The sequence below is a fragment of the Misgurnus anguillicaudatus genome, chromosome 2, assembly GCF_027580225.2.
Source record: "Misgurnus anguillicaudatus chromosome 2, ASM2758022v2, whole genome shotgun sequence".
In the NCBI taxonomy this organism is placed as follows: domain Eukaryota; kingdom Metazoa; phylum Chordata; class Actinopteri; order Cypriniformes; family Cobitidae; genus Misgurnus; species Misgurnus anguillicaudatus.
Genome location: NC_073338.2, coordinates 283,187 through 302,743, shown reverse-complemented (window position 1 = coordinate 302,743; position 19,557 = coordinate 283,187). Strand labels below are relative to the sequence as shown.

At 40.2% G+C, this 19,557-nt stretch overlaps 2 protein-coding genes across 4 annotated transcripts in view; one reads left to right on the top strand and one right to left on the bottom strand.

Annotated features, from left to right (window-relative positions):
- The first annotated feature begins 3,609 nt into the window (after positions 1 to 3,609).
- rpe65a (retinoid isomerohydrolase RPE65 a) lies at positions 3,610 to 16,716 on the top strand. Its single transcript, XM_073871724.1, has 14 exons — positions 3,610 to 3,753; positions 3,904 to 3,986; positions 4,294 to 4,446; positions 4,524 to 4,629; positions 4,741 to 4,882; positions 4,974 to 5,121; positions 5,210 to 5,291; positions 14,216 to 14,348; positions 14,548 to 14,687; positions 14,842 to 14,971; positions 15,981 to 16,095; positions 16,177 to 16,271; positions 16,351 to 16,462; positions 16,545 to 16,716. The coding sequence occupies exons 1-14, from the start codon at positions 3,743 to 3,745 to the stop codon at positions 16,688 to 16,690; spliced, it is 1,596 nt and encodes a 531-aa protein (XP_073727825.1). The 5' UTR covers positions 3,610 to 3,742; the 3' UTR covers positions 16,691 to 16,716.
- A 140-nt stretch (positions 16,717 to 16,856) lies between these two features.
- The window catches only part of dsg2l (desmoglein 2 like), a 61,514-nt gene continuing 58,813 nt past the window's right edge, over positions 16,857 to 19,557 (bottom strand). For all 3 annotated transcript variants that reach the window (XM_073871721.1, XM_073871722.1, XM_073871723.1), the window contains one exon: positions 16,857 to 18,102. In XM_073871721.1, the coding sequence (XP_073727822.1) occupies positions 17,335 to 18,102 (768 nt within the window). In that variant the 3' untranslated portion in view covers positions 16,857 to 17,334. The remainder of the gene's footprint in view (positions 18,103 to 19,557) is intronic.

Sequence of the window (19,557 nt, the reverse complement as noted above, 5' to 3'; positions counted from 1 at the left end):
ATGAAAGATTAAAGGATTGAAATGTAAAATATTATTATTGGGTCTCTAAATGACGACCGATTATGAGACGTTAAAAGGCGTAAAGAGCTGCTTCACCTGTAGCCTGATAAGTAATTGCATGTTTTGCTTTAAACAAATGCAAATATTGCATTTATTTTGAATTTTTTTTTAATGCTACCTCATGGATTTATTGTATATGGTGACTTTGTAACTGTGGATATGGTGAGATGAGAACCGTTATGCTTTTCAAAACAGTCACGGCACTGTACGTTGAAACGTTTCGGAATTGGCTCTCCACACATTTGTACATAAATTCTTTATCTCCTGTTTGTTACAAATAAAGCATTTTTAGAGTTCAAACCTTTTTGTGCATTTTTCATGATTTTCACAAAAGTTTAATGCCTCCCAGAAAATGCTCTTCTTTAAGTTCCCACCTGGTGGATAATAGCGGTATTGCGGATTGACAAGATAACTCATCAATGGTGGAGAGAGATAAAAAAAAAAGGTTTTAATAACAAAAATAACAATTTCAATACAAATTAAAACAATGCAATTTTTAACATCAATCTTAAACTGGTGGTCTTCTACCTCTGCTTCGTTTTTCAGTTTACAAATTCCACCATCTAAATAGGGAATCGGCATGGCGCCAGCACAACTAACTTTTAAAGGAGATGAGAGCTGAGACTCTCATTGGTTTATTGCACATTATGCTCAAAATACACCCATTACTCATTACGAGAATAGGAACAACCCTTTTAGGCTGTGCACTTGGCACACAAACCATATTTCTGTCGTTAAATTAGCAAAAGTGGGTTTGAATACGGCTGTTTAGCAGTGCGCTTTATACAATGCACTTAGATAATTAAAAAAGGCCCAAGTAGCAAATTGTTACTTTTGACAAGGAACGAAAGAAACACACAGGTGGGTCAAAAGTAACACAACAAAACAAGATCGATTTTTGTGTAACAGTTGTTTTTAGTAAATATACATAACTATGACCTTGTTAATATGTAACTGCACACATTTATTATTTATTAAATAATGAAATTACATTTTCAATTTCAGTTTAATCAAATGTTTCAAAAGTAACCAGACATTACAAACTTGAATTTTGAACTTTTTCAACTGTTTGATAATTGCAAATTAAATTAAATCCAATTAGAATAATATACATTTTTTAAAGGGGCCATGGCGTGAAAATGTTAGCATTGCCACTTTGTGGGTGTGAGCAAAAATAGGTCATTGAAATTTGGCTTTCCTTATGATGTCATAAGGATATCTAATTAGAATAATACCACCCCCTTAATGTACACTATCCAACCACAGCACTGCCATTTAGTGCAGAGAGAAAGAAAGAGAGAAAAAATTATTCACAACACAATTAAGTTTGAATTGCATCAAACCACCATCATTGTGATCAGTGTTTGCACTTCATCAGCTCATTTGCATTTTAAAAGACACACCCAAAACGACACATTTTTGCTCAAACCTACAAAGTGGCAATGCTAACATTTTCATGCTATGACCCCTTTAATATAATGCAACAGTATTAGCAATGGGGCAAAAGTAACCATTGTTACTTTCATCTCAACAGGAACTCCTGACATTTAAACCCGAATTACTTTTATTTTGAAAAACTCATTATTTTTACTTTGAAAAAAGTCAAACTTCAGGATGTGTTCCAGCACTAAATAACCTGTAGATTGATCAGTATTTTAAAGGTCACGTTCTTTTTTAAACCCTAGTGTGTAATGTTGCTATAATAGGATAAATAATACCTGTAAAATGATAAAGCTCAAAGTTCACTGCCAGGCGATATATTTTCTTCAATAGAATTCCTCTTTAAAAGCCTACAATGAACGGCCGGTTTGGACTACAGCCCTCTATTTCCTGCTTTAATGACGTCAGTAATACAGTTTGTTGACTAAACTCCGCCCACAGGAATACATCAGTCACCAGCTTTGGCTCAAACGGCTCTGCTAAGCTAAGCTGCTATGCAATCACAGCACACTAAACAAACTACACAATCAGAACTCGATACGTATTTTTGAAGGAGGGACTTCACCTAACAAGGAAGACATCAGCCTGTTTTGAGGACAGTGAAAACAGCGCTATACAGATAAGTAAATTGTGTGAAAAATACCGCGTTTTTTACACATGAAACTTGAACACGTTATATTGCCCACTATAAACACAATCAAAGCTTCAAAATCACAGACAGAACGGGAGCTTTAACACATGAAACACAACATGCCACTTTAGGAATTCACTTATCATGGTTGAAAACAGCTTTCCAGACCTAGACGCACAAAACGAAATAATGCAATATTTGCTGCAACAGTTTAAAAAGTAGCCCAATTCTGTGTGAAAACTGTGGACTTGGCCACACTAAGGGTAACACTGTAGTAGACATTTTACTAACTATAAGTAACTTTGCAACTTCTTATCTAGCAGTCATTAAAGTATTAGTGGAATGTCTTTATTGTGATGATGCCCCAACAGACATTCAATTTAATATAAGTACCTGTGAAACTATATATGTCAACTTATACTAACTCTAACCTCATCCTTAACCTGACCCCTAACAGTTTACTAATAGTCTTAAACGGGGTCACCCGTGTCATAGGTCCGTGACACTAACACAACGCCACAGAGTCACATGATATAAGTCACTCTCTCTCTACACTCCTCAAGTAGCCTCCAGCAAAATTCACTTTCAAAAATAAAAAATGTGTTTTTGGCACCAGACAGGACTTATATATGCAAGCAATATAACATTACTTACTAGTCCAAAAGCATGACGTCCAAGTCAGCATCAGTCAGGAACCCCTCCTCCTTTTTTAGTTCACGCCAGCGAGTGAATGCTGGCCCAATATTGATCCTCGTCCTTCCTTTTATTCTGTCATTCTCCCCCTTTCTCTTTCTGGTCTCCTCCGACAAAACCTGGGGTTTCTTTTTTTTAGTTGCTGCTTCGGCCATGACAAAAACATCAGGAAAATAAGTAGTTGAGCTGTCACGTCCGAATTTGAGGAAGTGACATAAAGCAGTCGAATTTTGTAGTTCTTTTTGTGCTCGGGTTACTACCCGAAACCCCAAGTTTAAAAGTACGAGTAACAGCAATACATACCCCGTCAGGCTATGGTAGACATGTCATACAACCTATTTTAAGTCAATGTACCATCACATGGGTCTTGGAAATATATTTTGAAGGTTGAAAAACTACAAAGTGTCACTTTAAGAGAGTAAGATAACATGTAGTTGAACAAACTTTTTTAGTTAGCAGAACGTTTAAAGTGGACAATTGTTTTATTATTTTTTTTCCACCAGAGAACAAGACAAAAATACAAAGAAGTTGATTTCCTGCAGTGAACAAGAGTTTAAATTGATCAGCCATTTTAAAACATTGTTACAGGAATAAATGTTTATAAAACTCTTTGTTGTTGTGCTGTTTGTCCATTGATTTCAGCTCATTCATGTGTTGTACAATCTTATGTTGTGTATTTCATTGCATCACAGTTTTTACTGTGTGAAAGTCTCAAACTGGGGAAAGTAAATCCTATTTGAAAGCATGACAGCTTAGACTCTTAGTATAATGGGATTCTTGTTTAGCGAATACTGCCATTGGCTGTATCGAGAGCATGAAATGTGTAGGGGGACAAGTCTATAAAACCCACAAAGAGTCAAAGCTCCGCTCATAAACTGACAAGAAACACTTCAAAGTTTTACCATCCAGACAGCAATCATGGTTAGTCGGTAAGTCACTCAGTTTTTATTCTTATATCTCAAACAGATTTGAATGACAAAGAGATGTGATCTTATATTTGAAATGTCGTTTCAAAATAAACTACTTTCCATTGCCCATTTATACTGAAAATAAAATGAGAAAATCTTTTAATTGTTGAGTTTTGAACACCCTGCCGGAGGCTATAAGAAAATCTTTGAGACTGTGGAGGAACTGAACGAACCTCTGCCTGCGACGGTGACGGGTAGGTTTCTTCTTTGTGTATTACACATGTGCAAACTTTTCTGTGTAAAAACATGTTAAAAGTCACATGTGGCACATGTTAAAAATCACATGTGGCAGAACATGTGTTTTGCTCATGGGAAATGTGTGCTTTTGGAACACTTTTGTGTGAATTACATGTGAAACACATAAGATAACATGTTAAAAACATGCACATTTCCATGTAAGACACATGTGAATAACATGTGAAATGCATGTCCTTTTTCTGTAAGGGTTTGTCTACGTGTGCGGTTAATCATATACATCTGAAAGATAAACATTTTCTTTAGGTCGCATCCCCTCTTTTATAAAAGGCAGTCTCCTCCGTCTGGGTCCTGGGTTATTTGAGGTGGGCTCTGAGCCTTTCTATCATCTTTTTGATGGCCAGGCTCTTATGCACAAGTTTGATTTCAGCAACGGACAGGTCACATATGTCCGCAAGTATGTTAAATAATTAAACATCACTACATTTAAACAAAGTCATAATTCAGTAATCTGTAGCTTTTGTTTTGCCACAAGTTTATCAAAACAGACGCATACGTGCGCGCTATGACTGAGAAACGTGTGGTAATTACTGAGTTTGGTACCTGTGCCTATCCAGATCCCTGCAAGAACATCTTCTCCAAGTCTGACTCAACTTACACCAAGCATACAAATGTTTACTTGTAGCATGATGTGCAAAAAAACACTCATGGCTTTGGTGCCTCAACATTTATGACGTTTGTTGATTTTGACAGGTTTTTCTCATACTTCAAGGGTGTTGAGGTTACAGATAACTGTCTGGTGAATGTTTACCCTATTGGAGAAGATTTTTATGCAGTCACAGAAACGAATTACATCACCAAAGTCAATGTGGAAACTTTGGAAACCTTGAAAAAGGTAATACAAATATTCACTACAGATTGGATCTTGTAAATCTTGTAAATTGTTTTCCAGCATGTTAAGAAATCTTCTTGTATCCCATGGAAAGGTTGACATGTGTGACTACGTCAATATTAACGGAATAACAGCCCATCCCCATATTGAAAGAGATGGTACAGTGTACAACATAGGTAACTGTATGGGGAAGGGAGCCTCGCTGGCCTACAACATTGTAAGAATCCCACCTACACAGAAAGGTAAGTTAACTTCTCAACACATTTCAAGTGAAAGGTCTGATGATGTTTTAAACTAAACAGTCGGGTTGATTGAATGGAAATCTTTCAGACAAATCTGACCCGATTGAAAAATCCAAAGTGGTTGTGCAGTTCCCAAGTGCTGAAAGGTTTAAGCCATCGTACGTACACAGGTGAGCACAATGGAGTTAAAACACTTCTTTTGATATGAATGAACGAGATATCTAGTATCTATAATAATTTATCTATATATTATATATATATATAACATATAATATTTTGCTTGGTTTAAGTCTCATCTTTCTAATCAACAAAACTGCATAATAGCACCATTAGTGTTACATAATGTAACATCTTTCTATCTTTACCACAGTAGAAAAGCTTGTCACTGTATATTTTTCTTTTTTTTTTTGTAATTCAGTGTTTATTGGTTTTGACAAAGCATATAGAACATTTCGCAGAGTAGAAAGTAGAAATAGAAAGTATTAGACCATTATTATTATCCCTGGCCCTCCCCCCTTCCCTCACCCATCCCTTTGCACTCAGGACTTGAAAGACACAATATAGGATATAAACAACAAAGATCTGTAAGTACATATTTATACACATAAAATGGAATTTAAAACAATATTAATGAAAGTACTATGTGAAAAAAAAAAATTAAACAATTATACAAATAATATTAATACATTTTATGTGCAGATTATGTATCTAGAATCTCTTTGATTATAGATATCCAAGTCACCGTATATTTTTCATAGTATATTTTGTTTAACAGTACCTAAGCACCTATATGATTTTCTTAACTTGAAAATGAATGAATCTAAGTAAGTGTGCTGAGTACTAATAGATAAGAAATGTTCTTAAAGATTTGCTTGAAATCTGAAAGCATCCACAGAGCTTTATCTAGTCCAGTGATGTAGAAATTTCAGTCTTTTTTTGCTTCATTGCTTAAAGATTTGCTTTTTTAACTGTTTTCCTACTCAACTCATTGCTCTGTGGATTATGTGGTCTACAGATTACAATCACTAATGTGCCCAAAGTTTCCAAAGATTTATATACAGGGCCCATTGTCTAAAATGACTTAGTCAAGAGTTTGCTCTTTCAAGCTTCACTTCGGTGCTCCTTTTAATCTTCACAAGTTTTCATTATTCCAGGTGCTTACGGTTTGCCATGGTCTGTCTGAGGTAGTATATAAGAAATAAGGAAGGGGCTATAGCATTTCACATTCGGATTGAACTCACTATGTCTTCAGTTTGTTGGAATAGGACAGGCCAGAAGAGAGCGTCACATTTCTTGGATTTCTCCTTGATGAACATCCTTTCTCTCAGCTATGAAGGGGTTACAGTTTCTCCCCTTTAAAGATCACGCCTTCACTTCATCCCTATGATTTCAGTATTTCTAAATAAATGCTGGACATTTCTTTCCTTAAAGGCAGTAGGCAGGTTTAAGTCTAAAAAGCTTTTTTGCAAATTTGATTAAACTGTCTTTATATACCGATACATGGGTGGAGTGTGGGTGCTCTGAAGGAGAGAGTGTGGAGGTTGAGTGTCTGTGGACGTCTCACCACTGTTTTGGACACAGCTAATTATTTCCATTCACTCCACCCCCTCCCTTCTGGGCTTCTTCCAAAGCCACGCCCCAAAAACACATGAACGTGCGATGCCGACTGCTCTGCTGGGAGAAGCATTTACCTCAGACGAGCGAAGAGGAAGGAGTGCGGTGCATGTAGTAACATCATGTTACAATCACATGTAATAATACACCTAACTTTATCACTATGAATATAAACAAATAGGATGGCTTTTAGTACTCACTATTAAGCTCGCATATCGATACTGGTAAAGTTTAAAATATATTTAGTTTGATTCGGTAACGAACAAGCAAGTTATATTTACAAGGCAAAGCTAAAAACAGGTTGTATTGATAAACGGTTCCCTTTCAGTCGGTCACTACGATGTCACGTCATGACCGACGAATTGGGAACCGCTCCGCGGCGACCTATCTACTTCGAGAAACTATGAAAACACCAATGAACTTGGCATGCAGTTATTTGCATAATGCCGGCGCCGCCCCGCCAGGTGCGTATATAAGCCGCAGGTGCACAATACCAAATTAGCTTTTATTGCTTCGAAGCTGGCAGATATCTGCTCTCGAGAAGCGAAACTGATCTTCGTAGATCCTGTTCTACAAAAGGGAAAAAAAAGATCTCAGCTTGCCGAAGTTGGTTGGGCTAAGACACCTCAGCGGAGGCTCACAGTGTTTTTTTCTCCACCCTTTCTCTCTCTCTCTCTATCTCTTAATTTAGGATTTGAGTTCGAGTGAGTGCGTTGCCTCTCCCTGTTTTCACCAGCTTGCACAAAGAGTGATTTCCCTAAAAGAGCAGCACGTTTGAGCTTTGTGTCTTTTTAAAGACAGCCACTCATTCGTGTCACGGTCGGGTTCGTCTTTTTAAAGATGGAATTCCGTCCGTGCTCTGTTTCTGGATGTAACACAGTCTCACCCCATGTCGTCAATATTTGACGACACTTGACCATTCGTCAATATGTGACGCGGAGGGTATACCTTTCGCGTCATTTTTTGACGAACTGGGGACTTCAATACTATTACGTCCGTTGCATTCTCTTCTCCTATTTTCTTACCATTTTCGCGTCGGTTTAGGGTTAGATTACGCAAAATTAAACAGTGTACGCGAAATTAAACAGTGTACGCGAAATTAAACAGTTGTCACCTGGCGTTGGGGTTAGAAACAGTTGTCACCTGGCGTTGGGGTTAGAGTTAGGTTTGGGTAGGGATGTCATTATGTAAATCTAACCCTAAACCGACGCGAAAATGGTAAGAAAATAGGAGAAGAGAATGCAACGGACGTAATAGTATTGAAGTCCCCAGTTCGTCAAAAAATGACGCGAAAGGTATACCCTCCGCGTCACATATTGACGAATGGTCAAGTGTCGTGAAATATTGACGACATGGGGTGAGACTGGGTTGCTGGATGCGGTGTGTTCATCGCCCCCTGGGATGGCCATGAGCATTGTCTTTCGTGTCTGGGGCTCCAGCACGCTGAGGCAGCGTTTCGTGATAGTTCATGCTCCATCTGCGAGGGCATGTCTATGGCGGATTTGCGGAGACGGGTGTCGTGACAAATACGCGTTCCCCCCGGTGAGCCTCATTGCGCAATCCCTATGCAATATCGGGGAGGACGAGGAGAGCGTGCTGTTAGTGGCACCATATTGGACAACCAGGAGTTGGTTTCCAGAAGTCTCTCTCCTCACGACAGCCCCTCCTTGGAAGATTCCCCTGAGGAAGGACCTTTCTCAACAAGAGGGCACATTATGGCACCCGCGCCCCGACCTGTGGAACCTCCATGTGTGGTCTCTGGACGGGGCACGGAGGATATGAGTGATTTACCGCAAGAGGTATCTAACACTTTTGCTGCTGCGCGAGCGCCGTCTACGAGACAGGCTTACGCGCTTAAATGGAACCTGTTTGTCGACTGGTGTTCTTCCCAAAGTGAAAACCCCCGAGAATGCCCGATTAGTGTTGTGCTTTTGTATCTCCAGCATTGTTTGGAGAATAGGCTGTCACCCTCCACTATTAAGGTCGATATCGCTGCGATATCAGCTCACCATTCACCCGTAAACGGTAGGACAGTGGGTCAGCACGACCTGGTCATTAGATTTCTTAGAGGCGCTCGAAGGCTTAATCCTTCGCGTCCTCCCTCTATTCCTCCTTGGGACCTGTCCTTGGTGCTGAAATCACTCCAGGAAGCCCCATTTGTGCCTCTGCATAGTGTGAGTGTTAAATTTCTTACTATGAAGACTTTAACTCTCCTTGCTTTGGCTTCTGTTAAGAGGATAGGGGATATTCATGCATTTTCGGTCGATGATTCGTGCTTCCAGTTTGGGGGAGGCAGACCCAGCCATGGCTTTGTTGTGCCCTGTTCGTGCACTACGTGTGTATATAGACAGAACGCAAAGCTTTAGGACCTCAGACCAGGTCTTTGTATGTTACGGTGGTCAGCAGAAAGGGAAAGCTGTCACCAAGCAGAGGATGTCCCATTGGATTGTGGATACTATAGCCCTTGCATATCAAAAGCAAGACGTGCCTTGTCCATTTAATTTACGTGCTCACTCTACACGTAGTGTGGCATCATCTTGGGCACTGGCTCGCGGTTCCTCGCTAATGGACATTTGTAGAGTTGCAGGCTGGGCGACACCTAATACGTTCACAAGATTCTATAGTGTTCGTGTCGAGCCGGTATCCACTCGGTTCTATCTTTTAATTCAATTCAATTTTATTTATATAGCGCTTTTCACAATTTGGTAATTGTATCAAAGCAGCTTTACATAATAGATGCAGTGAAAAGCACAGAAAATCGACAGATAGCACAACATAATAAACAATAGCACAAGCAGTTAAATTTGCTACGGCTATAAATCAACAATATAAGCAAACGTATTACTAATGTAACGTATAGAAGTTAAGCCCAACAAGGCTGCCTCCCCGGGTCGAAAAACCCCCTAGGAGAAAAAAACCCCACGGAATTTTAGCCGGGGAAGTAAAAAAAAGTCATAGGAGGAAAAAACCCTTGGGAGTTATATATATATATATATATATATATATATATATATATATATATATATATATATATATATATATATATATATATATATATATACACATTGAAACGGAAGGAGATTAAGCGGAGATTAAGCGGAGATTAAGCGGAGATTAAGCGGGTTCTGCCGGTGGTCTTTGGTCAGGCATCAGCTGGACATCACGTTGAAGAACAGCTAGTAGATCAGTTGTGTGCCGACTTTCACATGTACCGGAACTGGATCTGTTTGTCTCGTCCTCGGGATCAAGGACGAGACAGGGAGAGAGAAACAAAATCTTATTAGCGTAGGGACCGTTCACATAGAAAACAAGTGTCACACAGTAATGTGGTTTTAGTCAGCTCGTTAATGCTAACGTACAGTGGCAAACGGTTCTGTATGACATACTATTTTAAGGTCATGGGAAAAGGCCAAAATTGCAAGCCGGCCATATTTGGCAGTTAAGACTCAATCGAAAACCAATTCAAAGTTTCAGCATATTACTAAAGAGTATTAATGATATTTACCGTGCTTTTAAGTTTTTACGAAAAAAAAAAAAAGGTTTTAATTTATTCATTAATTAATTTATTTATTAGGTTGTACAAGCTAGCTATTAGGAGATAAGTACCATTGTTAAAACAACTATTTGAAAGCCTTGTTAAAGAGAAAAGTTTTAAGTCTAGATTTAAAGTTATCTACTGTCTCTGATTTTCGGACGTCGGTTGGTAAATCATTCCATAGCTTAGGGGCTAAGTAGGAAAAGGATCTGCCACCTTTAGACACTTTTGATATTTTAGGGATAATTAAGAGGCCAGAATTTTGTGACCGCAATGCACGTGATGGATTGTATTCTGATAATAATTCTCTAAGATATGAGGGTGCTAGGCCATTTAAGGCTTTGTAGGTGATTAGTAATATTTTAAATTTTATACGATACTTAACTGGTAGCCAGTGTAAAGGTGCCAGAATTGGGCTTATGCGGTCATACTTCTTAGTTCGAGTAAGAACTCTTGCAGAAGCGTTTTGAACTAGCTGAAGCTTGTTGACCTGTTTTGCATGGCATCCTCCGAGTAACGAGTTACAATAGTCTATTCTAGCGGTCATAAAAGCGTGGATAAGCTTCTCTGCATCTGATGCAGACAACATATGGCGTATTTTTGAGATATTTCTAAGGTGGAAGAATGCTGTGCGGCAGACATTGGAGATATGGCTGTCGAAGGATAAACTGCTGTCGAACATCACACCTAAATTCTTAACCGTGGAGGTTGGCACCACAGTGCAGCCATCTATGGGCAACTTTTAACCAGTAAAGAACACCAAGGGTCGGCTCGTGTGTCAGCTTGGAGCCTCTATTTTTGTGCTGCTCATTTGCACCATTATGGAAGGCCATTGAGGCAAAAACATCACAAAAACTGTTTTTGCTCTCCTCCACCGCCCTGATAGCCGATGTTGCGGAGCATCCGCTGTCAGCCTATCACTGATGTATTCTCTGTAATCCTGTGTAGGCTAGGCGCCCACATTTGTCCCCTTCGTGGGGTTAATTTGTGTGTATAGTCCGTGGGGTTCTAATCCTCCACGTTTTCCCTTAGCAGAGCCTGCTCTGCATCTCTCTGCATACCATGTATTGTTCAGAGACTTCTATATGGGCAACTCGTCGGTTGTTTCATATTTTTATGTCATCCAGTCTACCTTTTTAGGGGATGGCTTCCGCAGTGTTCCTAGCTCCGCTCAGTTTAGGTCACTTCTCCAGTTCGCTGGTTCACTATCGTGGGTTGTAGAACAGGTAGTGACCGGCCTTCTGCATTTCGCCTTAGGTTCCGCCCCCTATGTGGAGGGTGGAGGTTTTTTGCAGGCACTGAAAGGGTTCAGCTGCAGTGGCGTTTTGGTAGGGATTCCCAATTTATCGGTCACGACTTGACGTCGTAGTGACCGACTGAAAGGGAATGTCTGTGTTACGTATGTAACCCTCGTTCCCTGAAGGAAGGGAATGGAGAGGTCACGTCCCGTCGACACAGTTTGCTGTTCCATTGCTGTTTTTCAGGCTGGGCACTGCTGCTCGGCTTTCTCAGCAATAATATAGCTAATTTGGTATTGTGCACCTGCGGCTTATATACGCACCTGGCGGGGCGGCACCGGCATTATGCAAATACCTGCATGCCAAGTTCATTGGCGTTTTCATAGTTTCTCGAAGTAGATAGGTCGCCGCGGAGCGAGTTCCCACTTCGTTGGTCACGACGTGACGTCTCCGTTCCCTTCCTTCAGGGAACGAGGGTTACATACGTAACCGAGACGTTTTTCATTACCATCAGTTACACTGTGATGAAGGTGAATTTCGTGGAAGATTCATAACATAAACAATGTTTTGCATGCAAGAGTTTCCATGATGAAAGCATTGTTGACCCTGATGAGGACTACACTCCAGAGACAATACCGCTACCACATTGTCGACTCGAGGAAAAGCCACGCAATATTTACTCTCGTTTGATTTCTTCATTTATTCCTTTTTTGCCTTGTTTGCCTTTGCTGACTGGATATGCAGGTACTGTGAGTTCTGAATGCTCTTTCTCTGCCGTACTTTTGCTTTTCCTAGAGTGCCTCGTGCACGTTCAAATCAATCAGGTGTGCGCATGTGGGGCAGATCCTGTAGCAACAGGGGTGGTAGCCATTGTCTCGAGAGATAGTGATAGTCGCGCAAGCCAATCATTTGTTTCGTCCCGAATGGAAATAATTAGCTGTGTTTGAGGTAGTCGTGAGAGGTCTGCAGACCCTCGTCTTTGTACTCTCTTTTTCAGAGTGCTTTCATTTTACTCATGTAATGCGTAATGAGTAAGACAGTTTAAGCAAATTTGCAAAAAAGGTTTTTGGACCAGTCCTGCCTATTTTACCTTTAAGACAACCCACCTTATCACCTTTTTCTAAGCACAAACATCTAAACATCTCATTCTGTACTTCTGAGCAGTCCCTTCACAGATGCTGTGGTCAGAGTAACGCAAATTCAATGTCTGCGTTTGGAATATTCATAGAATGAACATATAGGAAAGTTAAACTGCATTGCAGAATCAGCAGCAAGGGCTTTACTAATGATGGCTTCAACATGTTTTACCTTAATCACCTTAATGTGTCAATCAATTGTGCTGAAAATTCAGAGAAAGCTCTAACATATACACGAACAAAACACTGTGCAGCATGTTTACTTGCTAGACATACACGCGGACTCCAACATAATATTAGTTCACGTTCCATATAAACTCATAATTACTCACACTCGCATTTGAATGACAGCAGAGAGACTCGTCCACCGTCTCGCAGACCACCCCCTCAAAGTATTCAGGACAGAAGCGGTCGAATGTGGACAAAAGAGACGGATTTAAATACCAGGTGTAAATGTAATGTGTCTCTCTTGTCCACTTGAAAACAATGAAAAACACATCTTAATACCAAGTGTAAACAGCCCCTTAGGGATGCATCTCAGATAGGATTAATGCATATAGTTAATATATAGCTTACATGGAAGCTGGAAAGAGCACATAAATATTGAAACGGCTTATAGAAGCACATGACACTGTTATTTATTCCATAACATTTTTTAATTCAATTGTATTTATATACAGTGTAGCGCTTTCCCAAGTGTTTAATTTTTTCAAAGCAGCTTTACATTAATACATTTAGGTGATTAAACAAGTTGATGTTGAGTTCAGTGTGCGGATTCTTTTTTTGTTGTGGTATACTTTATTTTTGGATTACGCCACCTGCTAGTGTTTGGGTGTGCGTGTGTCCATCTTTAGTATTTACATTAATAAAACCAGGAGAAAACAGAAAAATCATAGGACAACAAAGTGCCAAGTACAGCGGCTAAGATCAAACCATACTAGTGAGCAGAGTAATAATGTAACTTAAATGTAACGTAACGATAAGCTAATGTCCGCTGACTCACTAAGGGGCTGTGCACACCAAAGCTTTTAAATGCAGCTGAAAACGCCAGGGGACCACGCTGTGATAACACAATACCAAGAACCCATGAGGCTTAGTTTATTGTGAATATATTGTGCACACTGTGGCATATTCCGCACTGTATAGGTGGGGAAGGGATGCTTATGCATGTGGCCGCTCTGCTTCCATAGCCTCGAACCCCTCGGGGGGAAGCTTATAGGGCGCAGAGTCTCGCACTGCTCGATCTGCACGTCTCTCTCTGCAGCATGTGTGTAAGGGCACATTCGAGAGCGGGGCTGAGAGCTGTGTGCTGAGACTGGTCGTCGGACGCACCAGAGGTTTGGCTGTGACCCACCAGCGGCAGCAGTGGTTTGCTGCTGCGAACACAGTCACATGGGAAGACCTCCGGCGATTCTCTTCGCTTACCTTTAAAAAAAAACCGCTGTGCTTCCATTGGAAACAACATACGACGGCCGCCGGCGTAAAAGCTTTGGTGTGTTCGCTACCTTAGGGTTGAAAAATCTCAGTAAGCTTTAACCAGTCTTTCACTTGTCTCTCTTTATCCTCTGTAGTTTTGGGATGACTGAGAACTACTTTGTCTTTGTGGAGACGCCTATTAAAATCCACCTCTTGAAATTCTTGAGTGCCTGGGCAATTCGAGGATCCAACTATATGGACTGCTTTGAGTCAGATGAGGAGAAAGGCGTATGTCATTGTTTCTTTATCACTTAGATGCTAAATGAAAAGTCTGCCTTCTTTTTAGTCCAGTACTCACAAATACATGACTTTAAATGTGGCCCTTGCGCTAATAATAAAGTCTCTAGTCTGGGCTTTCTGTATGTTATGGCACTTTATAAAGAAGACTTGAAACGCTGACCTTAATCTTTTCTATCAATTCGTACAGACATGGATTCATATAGCAAGGAAGCATCCAGGAGAGTACATTGACTATAAGTTCAGAACATCTGCCATGGGTCTTTTTCATCACATCAACTGCTATGAGGACTCAGGTTTCATTGTTTTTGACCTGTGTGCATGGAAAGGGTAACTGAAGCAAAAACGCTTGACCTTTCTTTGTGTTTTAAAGACAAATATCTTTACCTCATTCTCATGGTGAAATTCATATCAGTTAAGGCAAATGTTCAATTGTGCATTTAGACCTCAGGTAAGATGTCTTCCTCCTGTATGTCCTCTGCAGCTTCGAATTTGTCTACAACTATTTGTGGCTGGCAAACCTTCGAGCCAACTGGGAAGAAGTAAAGAGGAATGCTATGATAGCCCCTCAGCCAGAAGTGAGGCGATACGTCATTCCTCTTGACCCCTACAAGGTATATTCAACAAAAACACTGCTTATTTTTATTATCTGATACTAACCAGTCTAATTGAAGGGTGACTTATTTGTATTAATAACAGACCGTTATATGTAGTCGATGAGATGCATCTTCTTCTCTTCCTTAAACTGCTTATCTCTAACATTTCAGTTGTGCTATAATGCATGTTTACCGTGTCCATTAGATCAGTGTTTCTCAACCCTGGTCCTCGAGGACCCCCTCACAGAAAGCCCCAGATGTCACCTTATTTAAAACACCCGAACCAACTCATCAGCCTCCTCCCAGAATGTCTCCCTAACAAGCTAATGAGTAAAATCAGGTGTGACATCTAAAACATTCTGGAAGGGGGACCCCGAGGACCAGTACTAAGAAACACTGCTTTAGATGTTAGGGTTGGCGCAGTGTCAGGTTTTTCTCCTTGCTTGCATCAGCCGAGCCAGTTAGATTGAGTCAAGCTAGATGAAAATAATTAACTACCCCAAAATCTGTTCTGGAAATGATCATGACTGTGAGTACTCTCATTAGCTGTGTCCCAATTCAAGGTTTGCGACCTTCTAAGGACGCGACCTTAAAAGGCGAGTACTCGGTCTTTGAATGTGTCAACCTCTAAAGTCCATGAAGAGAACTAATGAGATGGTCTAACCTTAGGAGGACCCATCATCGTTTCTGACTTATTAAAATAAATATGATTAAACTAACCAACAGTATATCTAATTAATTGATGTAACATGCACAGAATAATATTAATACAAAACATAACTTATAATACCAGTGACAAGAAACTTATAATAACTTATATTAACAGTGACAAGAAAAAATTCTCTGCTAAATACACACTTTTTAAAAATAAAGGTTTTGTTTATTTTGTTGCTGTGATGCAATCGTCGCAGCCTTCAAATTGGGACACAGCTAGTATGGATGTTTTAAGATATGTTCAGTTTTTTTCTAACACTGAAATGATGGTTTTGAATATAATATTAAACGTTGGTTGTGGCATTTCTCATAGGAGGAGCAGGGAAAAAACCTCATCTCTCTGCCCTACACCACCGCTACTGCCACAATGCATGCCGATGGCACCATTTGGCTGGAACCAGAGGTGCTTTTCTCCGGTCCACGGCAAGGTATAAACTTTACTATTTACCGTAACTTCAGAAAAAGTATATAAGGGTTTAATGACACAAGGTTTGCTTGAAATTTCACAGCTTTCGAGTTTCCTCAGATCAACTACAAGATGTGCAATGGAAGGAATTACACATATGCCTATGGACTGGGACTTAACCACTTTGTCCCTGACAGGGTATGAACAATCCCAGATCATTCTGTAAAAAATGCAGAGAAAGATTGTGCTTTTTAGACTGTCTACTGATAATTTGTAGATCTGCAAGCTCAATGTGAAGACCAAGGAGACATGGGTTTGGCAGGAGCCAGACTCGTACCCCTCTGAGCCGCTCTTCGTGCAGACGCCTGATGCGGTGGATGAAGATGACGGTGGGTTAGGGTGATGTCACGTTTGTCAAATATTCAGTCTTAACATGTAGTATGTGTTCACTAATACCCATGTTTTTAATAGGTGTCCTCATGACGATTGTGGTGGCTCCTGGAGCACAGAGACCAACATATTGCCTGATCTTGAATGCCAAGGATCTGTCGGAGGTTGCAAGGGCAGAAGTTGAAGTCATCTCTCCAGTCACCTTCCATGGAATGTACAAGCCATAAAGTATTAGTTGTCGCTCAGCACAGAGTTCTCCTGAGCCAATAAAAGATTTACTGCAGTGTAATGACAAATCATATTGAATGACTGTTAACTTGTATTCTTGAAATGCAAAATCAACCACAGGCATGAGAAACAACAACACAATCTAATAAAAAACCAAGCTGTGTGCACACTGTATGATCTTTATTAGTCTTGTAGTATTGTTTGAACACAAGTCCAGATATAATGTAAGCATTGCCACTCTGTGAGATCATTCTTGTTTAGTTCAAAGCAGAAGTACTACAGAAGACCGCTGAGTGCCACTTCAAATAAAACAAAAAGGAATCAATGGATTAATTCAAAACGTAAAAAAATCACACGTTCACACATTAATGTACAGAAAGAGGATCATTACAGCCTTTAGTAAAGTGATGATAGAAAATATGGCATTTACATTTGTTTATACAGCAGATTCAACAACCTAAAAAAAAACCTCAAAAGTGACCTACAACCACAAATGTCATGTATTGCATTTGATTTGTGTAATTCTAAGCCAGTAGCTGTGTAAGGTACTCAGACAGAGACTTTTCTTTCTTATGCCATTAGAACTATTGTGGAGTGTTTGTTCAGACTGTAAGGGAACCCCAAAACTCATCATAAACTTCCTTTATGGACTTTCTCTTTTGGGTGACATTACCCTGCTGGTCGGGTGAAGCACCTGTCTCACGCCATGGGTCTCTGTGGACCGTATCATTTCAGCCTCAACCATCTGAACTGCTCCAGAGACACGACCCTGTGCTGGCAAGCTCACTCTCTCCCTTTGCTGGTTCTCCACGAGGACTACACCCTGGTACTGCTGCACTTCACGTCTGACTGTTTGACTATGCTGGGCTCGGTCAAAGTTCTTCTTTTCCACTAGCAGCAGGTTCTCTTGTTCGGCCCGGACCGGGCCGGCCGTTACCAGCAGAGCTGAATGGGTATCCACAACATAAACTGGGTTAGTGGGGGTGTAGTACAGTGCAGGCTGTTGGATTAACAGGGTTGGGTTTGAAGACACCACTTTCTCATGGATGAATGCTCCTGTAAAAGGCACAGTGTTGACCTGCTCTGTACCTGTAGCCTGGATGAAGGAGGTGTTTTCTGTGTCCTGTGAGTGTACAAGACTAACTTTCTCTAAGTGTTTGACAGACGGCACTGTTTTGTGGGCCACAGGGATGGTCACGCTAACATCAGTCTCCATTGTGAAGCCTGAGCAAATCTCAGCCAGAGTCTTAAACTTCAGGTCAAGTTCATCAAGAAAGGCAAGGTTGTCTTCTTCATACGCAAGACTGCAGATGTCTTCAAACGAGCCCATCCAAGATTCTTGACCCTCGTAGTTGTAGACCTGTAGACAATCTCCTGTATCGTGCTCCTCAGCCACACTTCTTGCCTTGTGCAGTAACACAAATGACAATTAAAAGGTTAAATACATTCATAATTCCAACTTTGAATACTATTTCCACTTATAAAACGTTTAGTTCAAATCCTTGATTCTGATTGGTCAATAGCTGTGCTTTATTCACAATAAAACACGCCTATGACCACTTCACCCACCGTTCTATTTATCACTGCACCCTTAGCAACCATACGTATCAGTTTGAGATTGCTTTGTTTTTTTTATTTGAGCTTTCATGCATATTACACATTGGAACATTGTTGTTCACGGTCAGGGACTACTTTTTTCTAGTGGAGGGAATGCTTTTATTGATTTAACTTCATGAAAGTTGCAGTAATACATTTTATTACTTTAATATTGTGTCGTAACCGTTTTAAAAAAGCAATAAGGTACTCGAGGCAAGTGCTGTATCGTAAATAATGCTTCACGTCGTGCCTAACAACGCTCTTCAGCTGTTACTTATTTACGATACAGCACAGCCTCTCGTACCTTATTGCTTACATATTATGGAACTTATTGATATGTTTTAAAGGTCCAAATTCTTCCTAATCCCATTTTTCAAACTTTAGTTAGTTTGCAAGGTTGCTGTTAGTGCAGAAATAATACCTGCAAAATGATAAAGGTCAAAGTTCACTGCCAGGCAATATATTTTCTTTAACAGAATTCCCCTTTCAAAGCCTACAGCGAACGGCCTGGTTTGGACTACAGCCCCCTACTTCCTGGTTGAATGATGTCAATAATTTTTTTTTTGACTAAACTCCGCCCACAGGAATACGCCTGTCACCAGCTTTGGCTCAAACGGCTCTGCTAAGCTGCTGTCGAATCACTGCACACTAAACCAGCTATACTTGGGAAGACATCAGCCTGTTTTTTAAATTGTCTGAGAAATACCACATTTTTTTTTTAAACGTGAAACATGAGCACAAGTGATTAAAATGTCATAAGGATCCTGTAGATGATAATGTTGCATTCATTTGTAAGGAGTTACGTTTATGTCGGGGGAAGATTGGAGTGGATTTTTGTCATATCCACGTGCATTTATTTAATAATAATAAATAAATTTATAAATTATAAATTATTATTTATAAATTTATATATAGCGCTTTTCTGCAGCACTCAAAGCGCTTTACATATTAGTAGGGGAATTCTCTTCAACCACCACCAATGTGCAGCATCCACCTGGATGATGCGACGGCAGCAATATTGCGCCAGAACGCCCACCACACACCAGCTTATTAGTGGAGAGGAGACAGAGTGATATAGCCAATTAGTATGAGGGATGATTAGTAGGCCAATGGGCAAGTTTGGCCAGGATGCCGGGGCACACCCCTACTCTTTATTGAAGGACATCCTGGGATTTTTAATGACCACAGAGAGTCAGGACCTCGGTTTAACATCTCATCCGAAAGACGGTGCTTTTTGACAGTATAGTCTCCCCGTCACTATACTGGGGTG

Bases quoted from the DNA above. Each gene is read 5' to 3' on its own strand.
- rpe65a (XM_073871724.1), top strand. The intron at 4,630-4,740 runs GTCTGACTCAAC...TGATTTTGACAG, and splicing joins TGCAAGAACATCTTCTCCAA to GTTTTTCTCATACTTCAAGG. The intron at 16,272-16,350 runs GTATGAACAATC...GATAATTTGTAG, and splicing joins ACCACTTTGTCCCTGACAGG to ATCTGCAAGCTCAATGTGAA.